The 19,910-nt window shown below is 41.5% G+C and overlaps 1 protein-coding gene across 2 annotated transcripts in view; it reads left to right on the top strand.

The window, feature by feature from the left end:
* Positions 1-16,117, top strand: part of LOC117381576 (polypeptide N-acetylgalactosaminyltransferase 10-like) — a 131,084-nt gene extending 114,967 nt beyond the window's left edge. Inside the window, exons 9-13 of one of the 2 annotated variants that reach the window (XR_008648940.1) lie at positions 3,500-3,721; positions 5,214-5,330; positions 7,320-7,469; positions 9,761-11,371; positions 11,419-16,117. Coding sequence is in view for 1 of the 2 variants with exons in the window: in XM_055226636.1 (XP_055082611.1) it covers positions 3,500-3,721; positions 5,214-5,330; positions 7,320-7,469; positions 9,761-9,928 (657 nt within the window). In the remaining variant the exon portion in view is untranslated. Of the gene's footprint in view, positions 1-3,499; positions 3,722-5,213; positions 5,331-7,319; positions 7,470-9,760 lie in introns of both variants that reach the window. The other variant, XM_055226636.1, reaches the window with a different exon arrangement.
* The last annotated feature ends 3,793 nt before the right edge of the window (positions 16,118-19,910 follow it).

Here is a 19,910-nt window from a genome sequence, read left to right as displayed (position 1 = left end):
GGATCAATACAAACAAACAAAAACAGAACACAGGCCTGCAGAGGTCCGTTTAAATCATTAAAACAACAGGAGCAGTGTGAGTGTTTAAGAGCTTTAGAGACTCCAGTGTGTCCAAATTTGAAAGTGTTTATGTTTTTGGGAAGTGAAAATGCGTCACGCTCTGAGTTCGCCCCTGACTCCAGGACAAAACATGATACTGATGTTCAGAATCAGTCCAAACATTAAGAATTTACAGTTTACTATCAAGAAGTTTATTCAAATTTGATTGTCTTGTAAGTGTCCCTGAAAAGTGTCTCTGGTAAGTGTCTCTGGTAAGTTACCCCGGTAAGTTACCCCAGTAAGTTCCTCTGGTAAGTGTCCCTAGTAATAGTAGGTGTCCCTGATAAGTGTCCTTGGTAAGTGCCTCTGGTAACTGTCTCTGGTAATGGTAAGTGCCCCCTGGTGGGTGCCTCTGGTAAGTTACCTTCAATTCAAGTTTATTTCTATATCACATTTACAACAAGTTGAGCTGATCAAAGAGCTTCACATAAAATTCAACAAAAAACAAATACAGAGAACACGATACACAGGAACAGAAGAATAAAACACCAAGAGATCCTGTCTAGGTAATATTAAATGCCAGGGAGAAGAGGTGGGTTTTCAGTCTAGTCTTAAACTGTGTTAAAGACTGAGAGGATGTGACAGGCAGAGGGCGCTGCCACAGAAAAGGCTTTGTCTCCTCTGGTCTTGATTCTGGCTTTGGGCACAGCCAGAAGGAACCGGTGGAGTACAGGGCTGCAGCTACTCCCTCAGATAAAGAGGACACATAGAGCACAGACAGAGGACCCAAAAGAGAGGACCCAAAGAGTGCAGACAGAGGACCCAAAGAGCGCAGACAGAGGACCCAAAAGAGAGGACCCAAAGAGTGCAGACAGAGGACCCAAAAGAGAGGACCCAAAGAGTGCAGACAGAGGACCCAAAGAGCTCAGACAGAGGACCCAAAAGAGAGGACACATAGAGCGCAGACAGAGGACCCAAAGAGCTCAGACAGAGGACCCAAAGAGTGCAGACAGAGGACCCAAAGAGTGCAGACAGAGGACCCAAAGAGCGCAGACAGAGGACCCAAAGAGCGCAGACAGAGGACCCATAGCGCGCAGACAGAGGACCCAAAGAGCGCAGACAGAGGACCCATAATTACACTGGTTTGACTCCATGTTTCGAGCGGTAGAACAAACACATCATTCTGAACACACGTTTATTAATTATATTTTCCATTTCGACATTTTTGTAATTAAACAGCTGAAGTTACAATTATACATCTGATTAATTCCACCACATTAAATCCATATTTGTACATAGGAATTTTAAAAAAAGGCAGTTTCACATAATGGACCCACTTCCCGCCGTCACACCCAATTCCAACCCAGTCATAATCCTCAGTATTATGGCGTTTCACTCCAGCAGTGCTCAGTGTTTCAGACGGATATTTTCAGAGCACATTTCTTGGAGATAAAGTGCGGTTCCCCAGAGCTCGAAGGAACTGAACCCAGAGCACAGAACCAGACAGAGCTCCAGGCCAAAAGACACGGCTCCCACCTCCAGCTGCTCCGTGTCCCTCAGTATTCAGCAGGTTTAGTACGAGATACGACCGAGTGTTGTGTACAAATACTCACACGTGGAAGTACTGCGTTTGTACTGTGTTTGTACTGTGTTTATCCTGTGTTTGTACTGTGTTTGTACTGTGTTTGTACTGTGTTTGTACTGTGTTTGCACTGCGTTTGTACTGCGTTTGTCCTGTGTTTGTACTGCGTTTATCCTGTTTGTACTGCGTTTGTATTGCGTTTGTACTGCGTTTGTACTGCGTTTGTACTGTGTTTGTACTGCGTTTGTACTGCGTTTGTACTGCGTTTGTACTGCGTTTGTACTGTGTTTGTACTACGTTTGTACTGCGTTTGTACTGTGTTTGTACTACGTTTGTACTGCGTTTGTACTGCGTTTATCCTGTGTTTGTACTGCGTTTGTACTGCGTTTGTACTGCGTTTGTACTGTGTTTGTACTGCGTTTGTCCTGCGTTTGTACTGCGTTTGTCCTGCGTTTGTACTGTGTTTGTACTGCGTTTGTACTGCGTTTGTACTGCGTTTGTACTGTATGTGGGAAAGTACTGAGTCCATACGTCACAGGAAGATTTATGGTGTTTTTCACGTTTTGTGGCGTAAATGAAGCCTGTTTATAGATGAAGTGTTTACTGTTTGAGAGAGAGAGAGGGAGGAGAGAGGGAGGAGAGGAGAGAGGGAGGAGAGGAGGAGAGAGAGGAGAGAGGGAGGAGAGGAGGAGAGAGGGAGGAGAGGAGAGAGAGGAGAGGAGAAAGGGAGGAGAGGGAGGGGGAGGAGAACTTTTAATACAAGATCTCATGATTGAGAGGGAGGAGGAGAGGAGATGAGTAGGGAGAGAGAGGAGGAGGAACAAGAGAAAGGAGAGGAGGAGAGAGAGAGGGAGGGAGGAGGAAAGAGGAGATTAGGAGAGTGGGAGAGGGAGGAAGGGAGTGAGAGGAGAGAGAGAGAGACGAGGAGGGAGAAGATGAGAGTGGAAGAGAGAGAGGATGGTAGGACGAGAGGAGAAGAAAAGGAGGAGAATAGAAAGAGGAGAGAAGAAGGGAGAGGAGATGATATAGGAAGAGAGAGGAACATAAGTGGAGAGCGGGAGAGAAAGGGCGGAGGACAGAGGGAGGGAGGAGGAGAGATTGGATGATGAGACAGGGAGAGAGAGAGGGGGAAGGAAAAGAGGGAGGAGGAGAGAAAGAGGAGAGAGGGTGAAAAAGAAGAGGTGAAGAAGAACTTTTAATACAAGATCTCATGATTGTCTATTTATGAAAACTGAACAATAGAGAGAAGGAAAGAGAGAGGGAAGGAGGGAGAGGGGAGATGAGGTGAGAGGAAGAGGGGGATAGGAGGAGAGCCAGTGAAAGAGGGAGGAGGAGAGGGGTAGAGAAAGAGAGAGAGGGGAGAGGAGGAGCGAGAGAGAGAGGGGAGAGGAAGGTAGGAGAAGAGCGGGGGAGAGAGAGGGAGTGAGAAGGAGGGAGGAGGAGCGAGAGAGGAGAGGAGGAGTGAGAGGAAGGGAGAAAGAGGGAAGAGGAGGAGCAAGAGAAAGGAGAGGAGGAGAGGGATGGAAGAGGAGCGAGAGGATATGAGGAGAGGGGAAGAGAGAGGAAGGTAGGAGGAGACCAGTAGAGAGAGAGGGAAGGAGAAGAACTTTTAGTACAAGTTCTCATGAAGGACGTGTGACACTTTGGTGCAGCTTTTTAAAAATGTGGAGCTGAACATTTAACTCTCACCTGCTCCTGTTTTTACTGTTTTAAATGGACAGTTTGTGTTTTTGTTTGAGAAAGAACGAGAGTAGAAATAAAAATAAAAGAAATGAATGTCGCCTCTTTCTCTACGGCCCATTGACCTTAAATAAAAGAGTCAGTGTTTGTGTTCGTGTGGAGGATGTTTTGACTCTTTCGTTCGTTTTTTTCTTGTAGAACCTGAAGCGCGTGGCGGAGGTGTGGATGGACGAGTACGCCGAGTACATTTACCAGCGCCGCCCGGAGTACAGACACCTGTCGGCCGGAGACATGACGGCGCAGAAGGAGCTCAGAGCCAAACTCAACTGTAAAAGCTTCAAATGGTTCATGAAGGAAGTGGCCTGGGACCTGCCCAAGCACTACCCCCCAGTGGAGCCCCCTGCTGCCGCCTGGGGAGAGGTACAGGACAGTCTGACCAGCCCAGTCTGGGCCACAAAGAGAAATCTAATTATCTAATAATCTAACAGGACAAAAACCATACTCAAGTAAGAGGAACTTAAAGAGTAAGAGTAACTGAAAGAGTAAGTGTCTGGACGTAATGTCTGAAATAATGAAAAAAAATCTGATATTTTCAAACATCCATAAAAATGAAACTCACTGCGTCAAAGTTGAAGGAGCTGCAAGAAAAACAAATGTTCAAATCTTCATCTTCTTCGTCTTTTTCTTCTTTGTCTTCGACTTCATTTTCCTCTTTGTTTTCTTCTTCTTCATCTTCTTTTTTGTCTTCTTTGTATTCTTCATTTTCTTCATCTTCTTTCTCTTCCTCTTCTTCATCTTCTTTATCTTCATCTTCGACTTCTTCATTTTCCTTTGTTTTCTTCTTCATCTTCTTTTTTGTCTTCTTTGTATTCTTCATTTTCTTCATCTTCTTTCTCTTCCTCTTCGTCTTTTTTATCTTTACCTTCTTTGTCCAATTCAATTCAATTCATTTATTTTTGTAACGCCCAAAATCACAACAACAGTTGTCTCGAAGGGCGTTCATGTTTTGGTTGATGGGGGAAACCGGAGTACCCGGAGGAAACCCATCCAGACACGAGGAGAAACATGAAAAACTCCACACAGAAAGGCTTCATTTTCCTCTTTGTTTTCTTCTTCCTCTTACTCCTCTTCTTCCTCTTCTTCTTTGTCGTCTTCTTCTTTGTCTTTCTCTTTTTTCTTTTGTCACTTTAGACTCACAGCGGAAAGAGGAACCACAACTTTCAGTACTATTCCTCTCACTGTTACTTAACAAAATAAAAAAAAATAACACAAAAATAAATAAAAAATATTACTCAAGTAGAAGTAAAAGTATGCTGCTGGAAAAGTACTTTGAAAATTACAAATTACTCGAGGAAATGTACCTGAGCACTGCCCACCTGTCCCAGCTCCTGATCTAAACCTGCTCTTAAACAGAACCAAGGCCTAAAATGTGATCATTATTTAAAAGTTCTTGTAAATCCTGATGAAAAAGCCCAGAATTATGTCAAAAGTCGTTCTAAAAGAGGAAAACAGGAGGATAAAAAGAAGACGGAAACTGACACGGATAAAATTCTTCTTCTTCTTCTTCTTCTTCTTCTTCTTCTTCTTCTTCTTCTTCTTCTTCTTCTTCTTCTTCTTCTTCTTCTTCTTCTTCTTCTTCTTCTTCTTCTTCTTCTTCTTCTTCTTCTTCTTCTTCTTCTTCTTCTTCTTCTTCTTCTTCTTCTTCTTCTTCTTCTTCTTCTTCTTCTCGTTAGCGTTAGCGTTAGCGTTAGCGTTAGCGTTAGCGTTAGCGTTAGCGTTAGCAGCATTAGCATCATTAAGCTGAATTCCCACTCTCTGCTTCTCGTACCACAGAGAGTCACTGCAGTAGATTGAGTGTAAATGGTGTGAAACTGTTATAAAAGTTAAAACATTTTAATATTTGTTGTTCCAGATCCGTAACGCCGGGAGCGGGTTGTGTTTGGAGAGTAAACACTTCGTCTCCGGGAGCCCCATCCGTCTGGACACCTGTGTGAAGGGCAGAGGAGAGGCCGGCTGGGGCCACGGACAGGTCTGAAACTGAAACTATTTTTAATACGAGATCATGATGGTCTACGTCTAAAAACGGAACAGTAGAGAGGAGGAGAGAGGGAGAGAAGCTAGCAGTCTGAAGCTAGCTTAGCCGTGTTGCTCTGTGTCAGTCTGAAGCTAGCTTAGCCGTGTTGCTCTGTGTCAGTCTGAAGCTAGCTTAGCCGTGTTGCTCTGTGTCGTTCTGTGTCAGTCTGGAGCTAGCTTAGCCGTGTTGCTCTGTGTCGTTCTGTGTCAGTCTGGAGCTAGCTTAGCCGTGTTGCTCTGTGTCATTCTGTGTCAGTCTGAAGCTAGCTTAGCCGTGTTGCTCTGTGTCGTTCTGTGTCAGTCTGAAGCTAGCTTAGCCGTGTCGTTCTGTGTCAGTCTGAAGCTAGCTTAGCCGTGTTGCTCTGTGTCAGTCTGAAGCTAGCTTAGCCGTGTCGTTCTGTGTCAGTCTGAAGCTAGCTTAGCCGTGTTGCTCTGTGTCGTTCTGTGTCAGTCTGAAGCTAGCTTAGCCGTGTTGCTCTGTGTCGTTCTGTGTCAGTCTGAAGCTAGCTTAGCCGTGTCGTTCTGTGTCAGTCTGAAGCTAGCTTAGCCGTGTTGCTCTGTGTCAGTCTGAAGCTAGCTTAGCCGTGTCGTTCTGTGTCAGTCTGGAGCTCTGCGTCACTTCAGTCTAACTGCACTTGGCTCCTGTCTCCAGATCGAACGTCCTCTTTTGTTTCTTGGCCGCGGCGCCGCTCACACTTTAATTCTAATCTGCAGATGCATCGTTGTGTAATGTGACGTGAGCTCTGAGCCAAAGTATCACAGGAGGTTTATTACAACAGGCCTAATAGGACAGACAAGGCATTTAAGCCGACGCACAAACAAACAGAGGTGGAACAAGTACTCAGTGTTGTTACTTAAGTAAAAGTACAGATACAGCAACAAAATACTCAAGTAAAAGTAAAAATATCACCTGAAAATCTAAGTAAAAGTGTTGAATTTACCCTTCAGCTTTATAGAGATATAGAAAAAGTATGTTCTTATAGGGGAAATATTTAAACGTACACTATGTAAGTTTTCTCGACAGCATATATATAGCATTGTTTTTCCAGAAATGTTCCGCAGTATGGTTTTAAACTTGTCTACATTGCAATTTTTTTTCAATTACAGCCTTTGTTAATGCAAATATACATGGGTTAGTGGGGAAATCAATATTGTTATCAGCTCAAAAAATCGATAACCTGCTTATCTCCTTCAAGATAGTACACGTTTAATGCCATATTGCGGAACATTAAGCAGTACAAAAACATCTACTCTATGGATTTGAGAGCAGTGTCTGTTCTTTCTACACCTCTATATTTTTGAACCGGACTGAAAAGTAAAAGTATTTTTCAGACTGAATATATAAATGGACATAGCTAACATGCTAGCGCCGCGTTCCAAACAGGAAGTGATCATGGACGCACTTCCACCTCCATGAACTCTTGCTCCAATTTACTTTCTATTGAAAAACTATCACCCTCTCTCTGTAACTGCTGCTGTCAGACTCACCGTTTTGGTCTTTCGGGTTTTTATTTCACTATTGTGTCCGTAAATCAAGATATAAACGTTAATAAGAGACAAATCAGCTGCCTTCTTTCTCCGACGTCACCCCTGTTAGCGTTAGCAACAGGTTTGATTGACAGCGAGCGAGCAGGAAGGGGCGTTACGTTCAGCCGCCTCGCTCCAGAAAGACAGAGGGTCTATTTTTAACACGTTCACAAAAATATACAAATAAAAACAGCTGGGGAAAAAAAAAACGGTCGATTCATTTCTTTCTGTTGAACAAAAATACCGCACAAAACTTTATCAAAATCGCTAAAATGTAGAAAATAGTAAAGCCTAAAATGAGGTGACGTGTCCAAACTTTCGATTGGTCGTGTTTACACTGGTCCGTCGTAAGCGTCAGTCGTTGTTAGCATGCTAGCTTTGACGCTACAGTGCTAAACATCGCCTCGTGTGTTCGCAGGTGTTCACGTTCGGCTGGAGGGAGGACGTCCGCGTTGGAGACCCCATGCACACGAAGAAGGTCTGTTTCGACGCCGTGTCCCACAACAGCCCGGTGACTCTGTACGACTGCCACGGCATGAAGGGCAACCAGCTCTGGAGATACAGGAAGGTACGTTTTGGAGGAGGTAACGGCTTTAGAACGGGACTAAGAAAGCACGAGAGTTTGTTTTACGTTGAGAGCTCTCGTACATGAGCAGCAGAATGTTCCTCCTCTGACCTGCTTCAAGAACGAAAGAGACGACACAGAGCAGCCCCGTCTAGAACCTGAAAGTCTGCACTTTATGTGTCAGCTCAGACATCTCAGCTCATCTATCTATCTATCTATCTATGTATCTATCTATCTATCTATCCTAATCTTATCTATCTATCTATCTATCTATCTATCCATCTATCTATCCTAATATAATTTAATCTATCTATCTATCTATCTATCTATCCTAATATAATCTAATCTATCTATCTATCTATCTATCTATCTATCTATCTATCCATCTATCTATCCTAATATAATCTAATCTATCTATCTATCTATCTATCTATCTATCTATCTATCCATCTATCTATCCTAATATAATCTAATCTATCTATCCATCTATCTATCCTAATATAATCTAATCTATCTATCTATTTATCTATCTGTCTATCCTAATATAATCTAATCTATCTATCTATCTATCTATCTATCTGTCTATCCTAATATAATCTAATCTATCTATCTATCTATCTATCTATCTATCCATCTATCTATCCTAATATAATCTAATCTATCTATCTATCTATCTATCTATCTATCTATCTATCTATCTATCTATCTATCTATCTATCTATCTATCCTAATCTAATCTAATCTAATCTAATCTAATCTAATCTATCTATCTATCTATCTATCTATCTATCTATCTATCTATCTATCTATCTATCTATCTATCTATCTATCTATCTATCTATCTATCTATCTATCTATCTATCTATCTATCTATCTATCTATCTATCTATCTATGTCTTGATTACTTAAATTTAAGTTATAAAACATTAAAAATCCCTCTAACAGGGAAATAAAAGGTGGTTTACCGTCACCGCTGACCACAGACTGTATAAAGAAGTGGACTAAGTGAGTGAAACGTCACCCATAGTGTCTGGCTCCAGTCAAATGAAGCTAACCGAGGCTAGCAGTTATAGCGGCTAATTTGGAGCAGAGTCCCATATTTGGAATTCTGACTGTGAGTGTCCTAGCAACCAAAGAGCCAATCCAAAGCGAAGATGTTGAAAGTAACGTCCCTTTCCGCCCGCACCACTGGTTTAGTAAAGAACAGGCACTTAGCAACGCTGTCAATCAAACCTGTTGCTAACGCTAGCGGGAGTGACCTCAGAGAACGAAGGCGCCTGATTTGTCTGTTATTCATGTTCATATCTTAATTGACAGACAAAATAGCAAAATAAAAACCCCAGGATCATGTAGAGGGTTAACACGAACATTTAAGACCAAAATAATGAGTCTGACAGCAGCAGGTGCAGAGAGAGGACACAGTTTTTCAATAGAAAGTGAATTCGAGCCAGGATTGATGGAGCCGGAAATGCGCCCATGATCACTTGCTACTGTATTTGAAACACGGCAGCTAGCAGGTTAGCTATGTCCGTTTATTTACCGTATTTTCCAGAGTATAAGTCACACTTTTTTTTCATAGTTTGTCCGGGGGTGCGACTTATATGTGAAATATATGTTTTTTCTTCATTATGACGCATTTTTTGGTTGGTACGACTTATACTCCAGTGTGACTTATACTTCAGTACGACTTATACTCCTGTGTGACTTATACTCCAGTGCGACTTATACTCCTGTACGACTTATACTCCAGTGCGACTTATACTCCAGAGCGACTTATACTCCTGTACGACTTATACTCCTGTACGACTTATACTCCTGTACGACTTATACTCCAGTGCGACTTATACTCCAGTACGACTTATACTCCAGTGCGACTTATACTCCAGTGCGACTTATACTCCTGTACGACTTATACTCCAGTGCGACTTATACTCCAGAGCGACTTATACTCCTGTACGACTTATACTCCTGTACGACTTATACTCCAGTACGACTTATACTCCAGTGCGACTTATACTCCAGTACGACTTATACTCCAGTGCGACTTATACTCCAGTGCGACTTATACTCTGAAAATACGGTCTATACAGTTTATGGTTGTGACTGTGGGCGGAGTTTAGGTTTTAAGTCCCATCTGAAGTTGTTTTCCAATGTTTCTTTTAATCCCTCTACATTTCTCGGTCCACTCATCTTCAAGTTCTCACCAAACGAAGTGTCTGATAAATAATAACCCAAACAGACCCTGAGTGAGTGGCAGATGTGGTAGCTGATCCCGTCCCTCTGTTCTGGTGCAGGACCGCAGCCTGTACCACCCGGTCAGTAACAGCTGCATCGACAGCAGTCCCACAGAGAGGCGTGTCTTCATGAGCACATGTGACCCCTCCTCTCAGAGCCAGCAGTGGATCTTTGAACGGACTAACTCCACCGTCCTGGACCACTTCAACAGAGGGGACCCCCGCTGAGCTCCGGACCCACCGCAGCCAATTTACAGCCGCCGGTGAAGGGAGCGAGCCGCGTACCTCCACCCGACCTCCTCAAGGCGAAAAGACTGTGGAGACGTGGTCCTAAAACACTGTAGCAACTTGTTTTAACTCTATCTTTTCTTCTTATTTTCATTTTCATTACAGAATTTTAGGTCTGTCAGACTTAAAATTCAGCAGCTTGCTCTCGTTCAGATAAATTATGCAAGTTGTGGACAAGTTTGACAACTCGTGACAACATTGTAAAAGAAAACTTCAAGTCTGTAACAAAACTCTGACCTTTTACTAAGTCCGATCCATAGTAAAAAGTCGAAGTTCAATCCGTCAACTGGACAAAAAGTCGCAGGAGTGAAGACGTTTCTCTGCTCGTCCAAAACGCTTCTTCAGTTCTGGACTCTCGTTTTGGACGAGCAGCGAAACGTCTTCACTCCTACAACTTTTTGTCCAGTTGACGGATTTAACTTTGACTTTTTTACAAAAAAATTTGCAGGAGTGAAGACGTTTGGCTGCTCGTCCAAGCTAGCTTCAGTGTAGTTAGCTTCTTCCTTCAGACAGATATAATCCAGCAGTAATCTGACCAAAACTGAAGAAATCTTTTGGATCAGCAGCTTAAAACTTTTTATCCAGTTACAGATTTGATTTTTGTCTTTTACTATTTGTACGAAAACTTTAGCAATGGACAAGTTTGGTGAGGATTTTCCTGATATTTTTAGCTCCAACACGACGCAAATTGTGTTTTATTGTGACTATTTTGTTCACAAACGTCAAATATTTTACAAATGCATACAAAAAATGGAGCTATTGTTTCCTAAAGTTCACCGTTATGGCCTATGTGACATGATCCGCCGGCTAACGTCAATGAACATTACTAACTTAATAACTAGCTAACATCAGCGCTAACCTCATCCGTCTATTCTAATGCTTTTTAACAGTTTTTTTTTCAGACGTATGAACTTAAACGGGACCAAATTTCCTGCCCTCCTTGAAAGCTGTCTGTCTTGTTTCTCTTTTCTGATGGTTTTGTGTTCAAAATCGCTGCTGATATTTGACTGTGTGATTGACAGGTCAGCTGACTCAAAGCGAGCCGTCTGATTGGCCGAGCCGCAGAGGTGTTTAAAATGCATAAAGCACTTGCGTATTGGAAAAACTTGAATGACATTTTTAGTGCCTTGTGAGAGAGATGTGAGTTTGACAAACAGGGTCTGAAGGGGCGGAGCGATTGGGAAGCGTTTGCTAAGTCCCGCTAACCTTAAAGAGTAGCTTACGTACGTCGGAAAAACTTGGAAATAAATGACAAACGGAAAGACGATTCAAAAACAAATCATTTCCAAAAGTAACTCCCAGGAACTATGCAACGTTAATAATTCTGTGCACAACTGCGCCCTCAACCACACTGTTAGCGTCACTGTTAGCGTCACTGTTAGCGTCACTGTTAGCGTCACTGTTAGCGTCACTGTTAGCGTCACTGTTAGCGTCACTATTTCCTGTTCAGTTTTATTTCTACGAGGTTTTTACAGACTAGGAGTGGGACGATAAACAAAAATATTGTTTATCTTGATGAAAAAGGAACACGGTAATCATTCGTGGGACATTTTATATAATCGTGATAATCGCCAACAAAGATAATCGTCATTTTATCACCTGAATGTGCAGAAAAAAGCTACTTAACCACAGGGGAGTCGACAGAGGGGGACAAAGGGCTCTGTTGTCCGGGGCCCCAGGGTCTTAGGGGCCCCAGAACTGTGAGTCTTCTTGACCCGGGCCCCCAAATTTCTGTCAACGGCCCTGTTTATTCACAATGTTCTCCGCTAGATCATAGTTGTTTTCACTAGAATCATCTGGATCATTTCATTCATAATATTTTTAAACTGTCAGCAACTTTAATCATTATCGTGATATAATCGTAATTATCGCAGTTATTTTGGCCGTGATAATCGTGACACCAAATTTCAATATCGTCCCAGGTCTATTCCAGAGTCACGCTACAATAAATATTTAAAGATCAGGCAGCGGACAGAAAGCTTCACAACCGGAGGATACAGAGGTTTGTGTCTCAATGCTAACGCTAATGCTAACTTTGAGACATACTAAACCACAAACTGAAGTATTCTACACATAAAAATAATTGTGTTGTCTTTAATTAATTTGTATTTTAATAGGATGTTTACCTGAATTTAGTGAAAGTGACTGTTAGCTTTGAGACACAGTGAGCTAGCTAGCGTGCTACTGTACACAGAGCCTATTGTTTACAAAAAAACATCATGATACTTTGGGAATAATCCTATATAAAAGTAAAAAATCTATTTAAATTTAAATTGTATTGTATTTTATTATATCCTCATGACTGTTTGACTGTTTATTTCCAACCAACCGATGACTTTACCTCACCGTTAGCGCCACCGTTAGCGTCACTGTTAGCATCACTACTTCCTGTTCAGTTTTGTCTCTATGAGGTTTTTACAGAGTCACGCTAAAATAAATATTTAAAAATCAGCCATTGGACAGGGAGCTTCACAAATAAAATTGAATACGTCACCGGAGGACACTTTTGTGTTTAGAAAGACATGTTTATGTCTCTATGCTAACGCTAATGCTAATTTTGAGGCATTATAAAAATTAAAACAACACCACAAACTAAAGTATTCTACATATGAAAGTAATTGGGTCATCTTTAGTTTAATTAATTTGTATTTTAATAGGATGTTTACCTGAATTTAATAAACGTGACTGTTAGCTTTGACTAGCTAGCGTGCTACTGTACACAGAGCCTATTGTTTACGACATAACATCACGATACTTGGGGAATTATCGTATATAAAAGTTAAAAACCCATTTAAATTAAAATCTTACAGAGTTTTATTATATTCTCGTGACTGTTTGACTGTTTATTTCCAACCAACCAGTGACTTTACGCTGGAGATTTGGGGGTGGGGCTTAGCAAAGAACCAATCAGAGAGCTGTGTTTTTCTTGTATTTGATTTGATTGAAACATGTATTTGCTGTGAATAGAGCTGTGAGACTTTCCTCTGCGTTTTCCTGCCTTCAAACGCGTCCTGCCCAAAACTGAACTTAACTTCTGTCTTATTTTTATTCTATTTTTTGTTCTGTTTGTGTTGGATCCAAAGGGACTTAACACTTTTTTGTTTCGGTTGTTGTTGTTTTTTGTTAAATGTTTGTGGGGTATTATTGTTTTCTTGATGTTCTAACCAACTTAACTTCATTTTTTTCCTTTTAATTTATTTGTACAAAGCTTAAAATCTACAAATATCTACCATAATTACAGATGCAATCCTGACAAACGAAATACAGATATTTAAAGAAACTGGTATTTAAAAGGTTAAAGGTCATATATTGTGGTAAATTAGCTTTTTTTTAAACTGTTTTTAATCATACTCATTGTGTTTACGGGCTACACAAACTACGTGCTTCAAATAAGGCTCAAAACAATAGCTGACCTTTAATTTATGTGTAAATCTTGATGTTTATTTTTAAAAATCATGTTTCGTTTTTGATTTTTTTGCGTTTAAGTCTTGTGTTGTGAATTGGCAAAACCCCATTTTTATCAACTTGAACCAAACCCACCTCAGTACAAAATACAACCTGCCTCCGTGTCCATCATTGGCAAAAAAAAAAATGGGGACACTGGGGTCAAAGGTCAGTCAAAACCAGGGCAAGATTTTAAGGAAGATTTTCTTGTCCCGTAAGAATAAGGAGCGCGATGTCCTCTGCACGTGACCCACCCGGAAAACTGTGGAGGTCAGTGGGACGGGAGCAGTGGGACAGGGGCAGTGGGACAGGGGCAGTGGGACAGGAGCAGTGAGACTGGTACAATGTCTGAAGCAGTGGGACAGGTGCGGTGTCCGTAACTGCAGTGGGACAGGTGCAGTGGGACACGTGCAATGTCAGGAGAAATGGGACAGGTGCAGTGTCAGTAGCTGCACTGGGACAATTGTAATGGGACACATGTAATGGGACAGGAGCAGTGGGACAGGAGCAGTGGGACAGGTTCAGTGGGACAGGTTCAGTGGGACAGGTGCAGTGGGACACATGTAATGGGACATGAGCAGTGGGACAGGTTCAGTGGGACAGGAGCAGTGGGACTGACTCACATAATCAGTCCAATTTACCATCATGCTCCATTCATATAGATGCAGAAAAGTGTCTTGCCCAGGGACACAAACTCACCACTGATTATAATTGGGCTTTGAACCACCAACCTCCAGATGAACGCGCCCGTACCACCTGAGCCGAGTGAGGACATTTAAACTCGTCTTCACCTCCTGGATCTCACGGCCCAGTACAAAACGCCACATGGGCCAAACTTTACAATCTCATTTTTATTATAAATTAAGTGCAAAACGTCACTTCTGTCTGAACGACATTCACTCAATCCAAGGCTCATCTTATTTTTAATCCAAGTCGAACGTTTAAATCCATCGCAGACGTTTTAAAATCGATGTATTTTCCAACAACGATGTGAAACAAAACCAGAAAAACGATGCACCGAGCGACATTTTACATCAAATCGAAAAAATATGACCAGGTCCAAAGTCAAATGAAGCTAATCGAGGCTAGCAGTTATAGCAGCTAATTCGAAGCCGATTTCCGTGTTTGGAATTCCGACCGCGAGTATCATAGCAACCAAAGAGCCAATCCAGAGCGAGGCTGTTGAAAGTAAAGCCCCTTCCCGCCCGCACCACTGGGGGCGCACTTAGCAACGCTGTCAATCAAACCTGTTGCTAACGCTAGCAGGAGTGACCTCGCGGAAAAAAAGGCGCTTTATTTGTCTGTTTTTAACGTTCACATCTTGATTTACAGACAAAATAGTGAAATAAAAACTGCAAAAAAGACCAAATTTAAGTCTGACAGCAGCAGTTACAGAGAGAGGAGCGATAGTTTTTCAATAGAAAGTGAATTGGAGCCAGAGTCGACGGAGCCAGTAGCGCGCACATGATCACTTCCTCTTTGGAACGCGGCGGCTAGCACGTTAGCTATGTCCATTTACCATATTTGGAGTATAAGTCGCACTGGAGCGTAAGTCGCGCCAGCCAAAAGACGCATAATAACGAAAGAAAAACACATATATTTCACGTATAAGTCGCGTCTGAGTATAAGTCGCACCCCCGGACAAAATATGAAACAAAAATGTGACGTATAGTCCAGAAAATACGATATCTAAACGGTGTACGTCGTATCTCAAAAGTTTTCCGTTCAAATTCGCAGCATCACTTTGTGGAATAAGCTCGTACGACTCATGTGTCTGTTTTGCACGTTTTTAATTTTGTATTTTGTATTTTTTTTCCATCGTGGGTCGACGTCTGTTTCGCTTGTTCCTGTGCATGTTTTATGTATTTCTGTTTTGTTCCGTGTTTTAATCATGAAAATCTCAGACAAAAACTGTGGAAAAATTTAACATCTCATAAACTCTTCATCAAAACGTGTTCGAATCCAAACGCGGAAAAAAGCTACGGGCGCGAAATAATTCAGACGCGCCAGTGATCTATTTAAAATGAACGTCTCTAGGTGTTGTAGCGTCGCCGGGAATGTTCCACAGTGCGGCATTAATGTTATTTAGCTTGTTTCAGTTACAGATGTTTAAAAAAAAATACCTGGGGGAAAAAAAAAAAAAACGCAAATTCTCACTGCGAGCGGGGGCTTCTCTCCCACAGACCTGACCTGTAACTTGGCCTTTGCTGGCTTTAGGTTATGTGCTCGTTGCCATGGAGATAGATGCAATTAAATGCCATACTGTGGGATATTACAGGCAAAACTATATTTTCACGGAGACGAGCAAGTGGTGGAGATTTATAAATGAGTCTGGTGCGGAAAAATTGTGAAATATTGACACAAAAAAAATAAACTAAGATATTATTTAAAATTTAAAATAAAAGTGCTGCTAAAATTGGGATTAAATTAATTTTTGGGGATTTGTTTTTTGTTTTCGTTTTGAGTCTAAATCTGGTTTGTGTTTTAAGGGCAGAGGTTTTTAAACTGTGCAATCTTCCCGTGGAGGAACTGTACATTTTGTATCAAGCAGAAAGTGATATTTTTTTGTACTGACATAGCACCTGTACAGCTGTATTTAGATAAATAACAAAAGTGTAATTCAAATGGAAAATGGGTCATATTTTTGCTGAGACTGTAAAATAAAAGTTTCTATATTTGGACAAAGATTTTGACTTTTATTTCGATTTAAAAAAAAAAAAAAGACATTGAAAAGTGACATCAAATATCCATTGGCATTTTGAGAAGCAGAAGGAGTGAGGCGAGGCGTTTGTCGCAGAACCACAGGGTTGCCGGTTCAAATCCGATGTCACAAATGGAGCCTGTACGTTTTCAGGTCAAGTTTATTATTTCTAAAGCGCATTTAAAAACACTTCAGCTGCTCAAAGTGTCTGACAAAAACAGTAGAGCCGCTGCTTCTCCGTGTCGAGCGGCTGAGGAGGCTCGGGGAGGACGTGTCTGGGGTGAGGGAAGTCCGGGGAATCCCTTGCTACACCGTTTCCCCCGCGATCTTCAGATAAGCGGAAGAAAATGGACGAACGGACGATGCGACGGGAAAAAGAACAATAAAACACCGAGGTCTGTTTTACTTTCCTGCTTGTAGTACTTGCGACGGGAAGGGCATCTGGCATAAAAAGGAGCATTCACGTGAAAAAAAGTCACGAAGGTACAGCGAAAACCACACAGCACACGACATAAAACGACACGTACGCTTTTTTTTCTCACTGCCTGACGTAAAATCAGACTAAACTTTTCCTGTTTTATGTTCATCGGGATTATCAAAATTATTTATATTTGCTAAAAAACAGAATAAGAGAAGGATTTTTTTTTTTTTAGACTAATTATATTGTTTTTTATACGGCGTAAGTGAGGTTTTGGTTTCAGCTCTGTACTTTACTTTAGTTTTCCTTCTAAATGGGTTTAACTGGAGTCTTTAAAGCTCTCATTGAAAAGCATCACAATTATGATTTAATGTGCTGTACAGAATTACAACACAATTGGATTAACCGCTAAGCCCCAAAGAGAAACAAATGCGTCTGCGGCTAATGCAACAGCGCAGAGTCCCAATTATCCACAAATGAACCGGATCAACATTAATGGAAGAGTAAACACCCGCCCGTTATGGGACGACTTCAGACGCGCAACACGGATCTTTGAAATCACGCTGTAAATCCGCTAAAGCTGTTGCCTGGCAGACGCGTCGCTCTGTTTGTTTTTTACAGATCGATACGAGTCCGGCCTCCACGTCTCAAAAACCGTCGTCAAACGTGATCGTCCAATCAGATCCGTTTATTTCAGTGACGCGTGTGAAATGAAGGAGCTCATTGGTCGCCCGAGATTTACAAATACGATCCGATTTATCTGACCTTAGATTAAAAGAATTTAGAGATGTTTTTAGCCGCTGAGTTTTTTTTTCCCCCCTTTATTTCCAGTATGGACGGACCAGACCTGTCCCTGATTGGCTAATCCACCTGTCAATCATGGAAAATGACGACACGACGCTGCCGAATCCTACGAGTATCACCGAGTGTTAACAAGAGTGTAATTTTATCTATATTATCTGTGTTGTTTTAATTTGTTTATGACATTCCTGGCTTAGGCATGAGTTTTTTCACTGTTTTTATCATTATTATTCAGACAATCCTGCCCAGCAACCATCTCAACCAATCAGTAACCATCCCTTGTCACTCCTCAACCAATCACGATTCAGCAGGTTTTGGCCGAACAACCTGGGGAGATTGTGGACACTCCTCATTTACACGAGTATTAAGAAAATAAAACTGTAGAAGGAAGTGTGGACGGCACAGTGGGCGTGGCACAGTGGGCGTGGCACAGTGGGCGTGGCACAGTGGAGGGGAAAACTGGGGTTGATCTGCAAAATGGCGTCTTGTAAATTAGAGATTAAAGATTAAACTCAAGCATGAATCACTCCAAATACAACTTCAGAGGCTCAACGAGAAGAAACAACTTAAACATGGCTAAAAATTCAAAAAAAAAAGTCAATTTTGCAGAATAGGCCTGATTTAAAATGAAAGATTGAGTAAGAAACAGGACAGTTTTAATGTTGATCCTGTTAAAATGCCTGGACCAGACTTTGAAATGTGCCTTTTAGTGAATAAAGTGTGTTGTAAAAACAGTTTGTGACTCTATCAGAGGCACTGCTGGTGAGAACCATGTGGAAACATCTACCTTTTCTCTTCCGTGGTTCAACACTGGAGTGAGAGAAGAGACTAAATGGGCGGAGCTACAGTTACATTGGACCTGCTGTATATTTACATGAGTAACTTTTGGATCAAATTGTGATTAGAGCAGTTTGTGTCCATGCTATTTTATTTATCAGCAACAGTCCACTTACTCAGGTCAAGACTGCACTGAACCAGGTCTAAACCAGGTCTAAACCAGGACTAAACCAGGACTAAACCAGGACTAAACCAGGACTAAACCAGGACTTAAGCAGGTCTAACATGGACCTAAAGACTGCAGAGGACCAGGACTAAATCAGGATTAAACTAGGACTAAATCAGGACTAAACTAGATCTAAATCAGGACTAAACTAGATCTAAATCAGGACTAAACTAGATCTAAATCAGGACTAAACGAGGACTAAATCAGGACTAAACTAGGACTAAATCGGGACTAAACTAGGACTAAATCAGGACTAAACTAGATCTAAATCAGGACTAAACTAGATCTAAATCAGGACTAAACTAGATCTAAATCAGGACTAAACGAGGACTAAATCAGGACTAAACTAGGACTAAATCGGGACTAAACTAGGACTAAATCAGGACTAAACTAGATCTAAATCAGGACTAAACTAGATCTAAATCAGGACTAAACTAGATCTAAATCAGGACTAAACGAGGACTAAATCGGGACTAAACTAGGACTAAATCGGGACTAAACTAGGACTAAATCAGGACTAAACTAGATCTAAATCAGGACTAAACTAGATCTAAATCAGGACTAAACTAGATCTAAATCAGGACTAAACGAGGACTAAATCGGGACTAAACTAGGACTAAATCGGGACTAAACTAGGACTAAATCAGGACTAAACTAGATCTAAATCAGGACTAAACTAGATCTAAATCAGGACTAAACTAGATCTAAATCAGGACTAAACTAGATCTAAATCAGGACTAAATGAGGACTAAATCAGAACTAAACTAGGACTAAATCGGGACTAAACTAGATCAAAATCAGGACTAAACTAGATCTAAACTAGGACTAAATCAGGACTAAACTAGGACTAAATCAAGACTAAACTAGATCTAAATCAGGACTAAACTAGATCCTAAACCTGGACTAAAAACACAGCACATTATGGCATTTTAACGTGTCAATAAACATGTAGCTCATTTCCAGTTTCTAAAAACATTATTTTTTGGTAATATGCTGAACATTCACACCGAGCCTCTGAGGAAACCACTGCCCTCTGTGAGTTTGGGCCTGTTTCTTATGTAGCATCAGGAGCTAACCTTAAATGACTGAATGTTTGCGGTCCTGTTAGCTATTAGCATTTTGTAATATGTGCTAATCCAGTGAGGCCGTTCGTCGGTGCAGAGCTTATGCAAAAGTTTCCTCTGATTACGTGAGGCTCAGGGTGACACACACTGAACTTGGTGTTGTCGCATTGATTAAATAAAGGTCGTGCTGTTTATTTTTAGCCTGTTAGCCGCGCTGATGCTAATGCGAATGGATTTGTGCGTGTGTGTGTGCGTTTGATTGATGAACGAGGAGCGGCGTTTGGGACAGAAGCGGAGCAGGACAGTGCGAGACCATTCCAATCGATCCCTGTACTCTCCCCAAAATGACAACAGCATTCATCATCATCACACGTGTGGACGTCTGCGAGACAGGCTGTGAGACAGTCTGCGAGACAGGCCCCGACTACGGCAACACAACTGTCCAAAATGTGTTTATGCGCAACACAACTGTCCAAAATGTGTTTATTTAT

This window comes from Periophthalmus magnuspinnatus, chromosome 14 (genome assembly GCF_009829125.3).
Source record: "Periophthalmus magnuspinnatus isolate fPerMag1 chromosome 14, fPerMag1.2.pri, whole genome shotgun sequence".
In the NCBI taxonomy this organism is placed as follows: Eukaryota; Metazoa; Chordata; class Actinopteri; order Gobiiformes; family Gobiidae; genus Periophthalmus; species Periophthalmus magnuspinnatus.
Note: the sequence above shows the minus strand (reverse complement) of the source record. Positions and strands in the feature narration are given on the sequence as shown.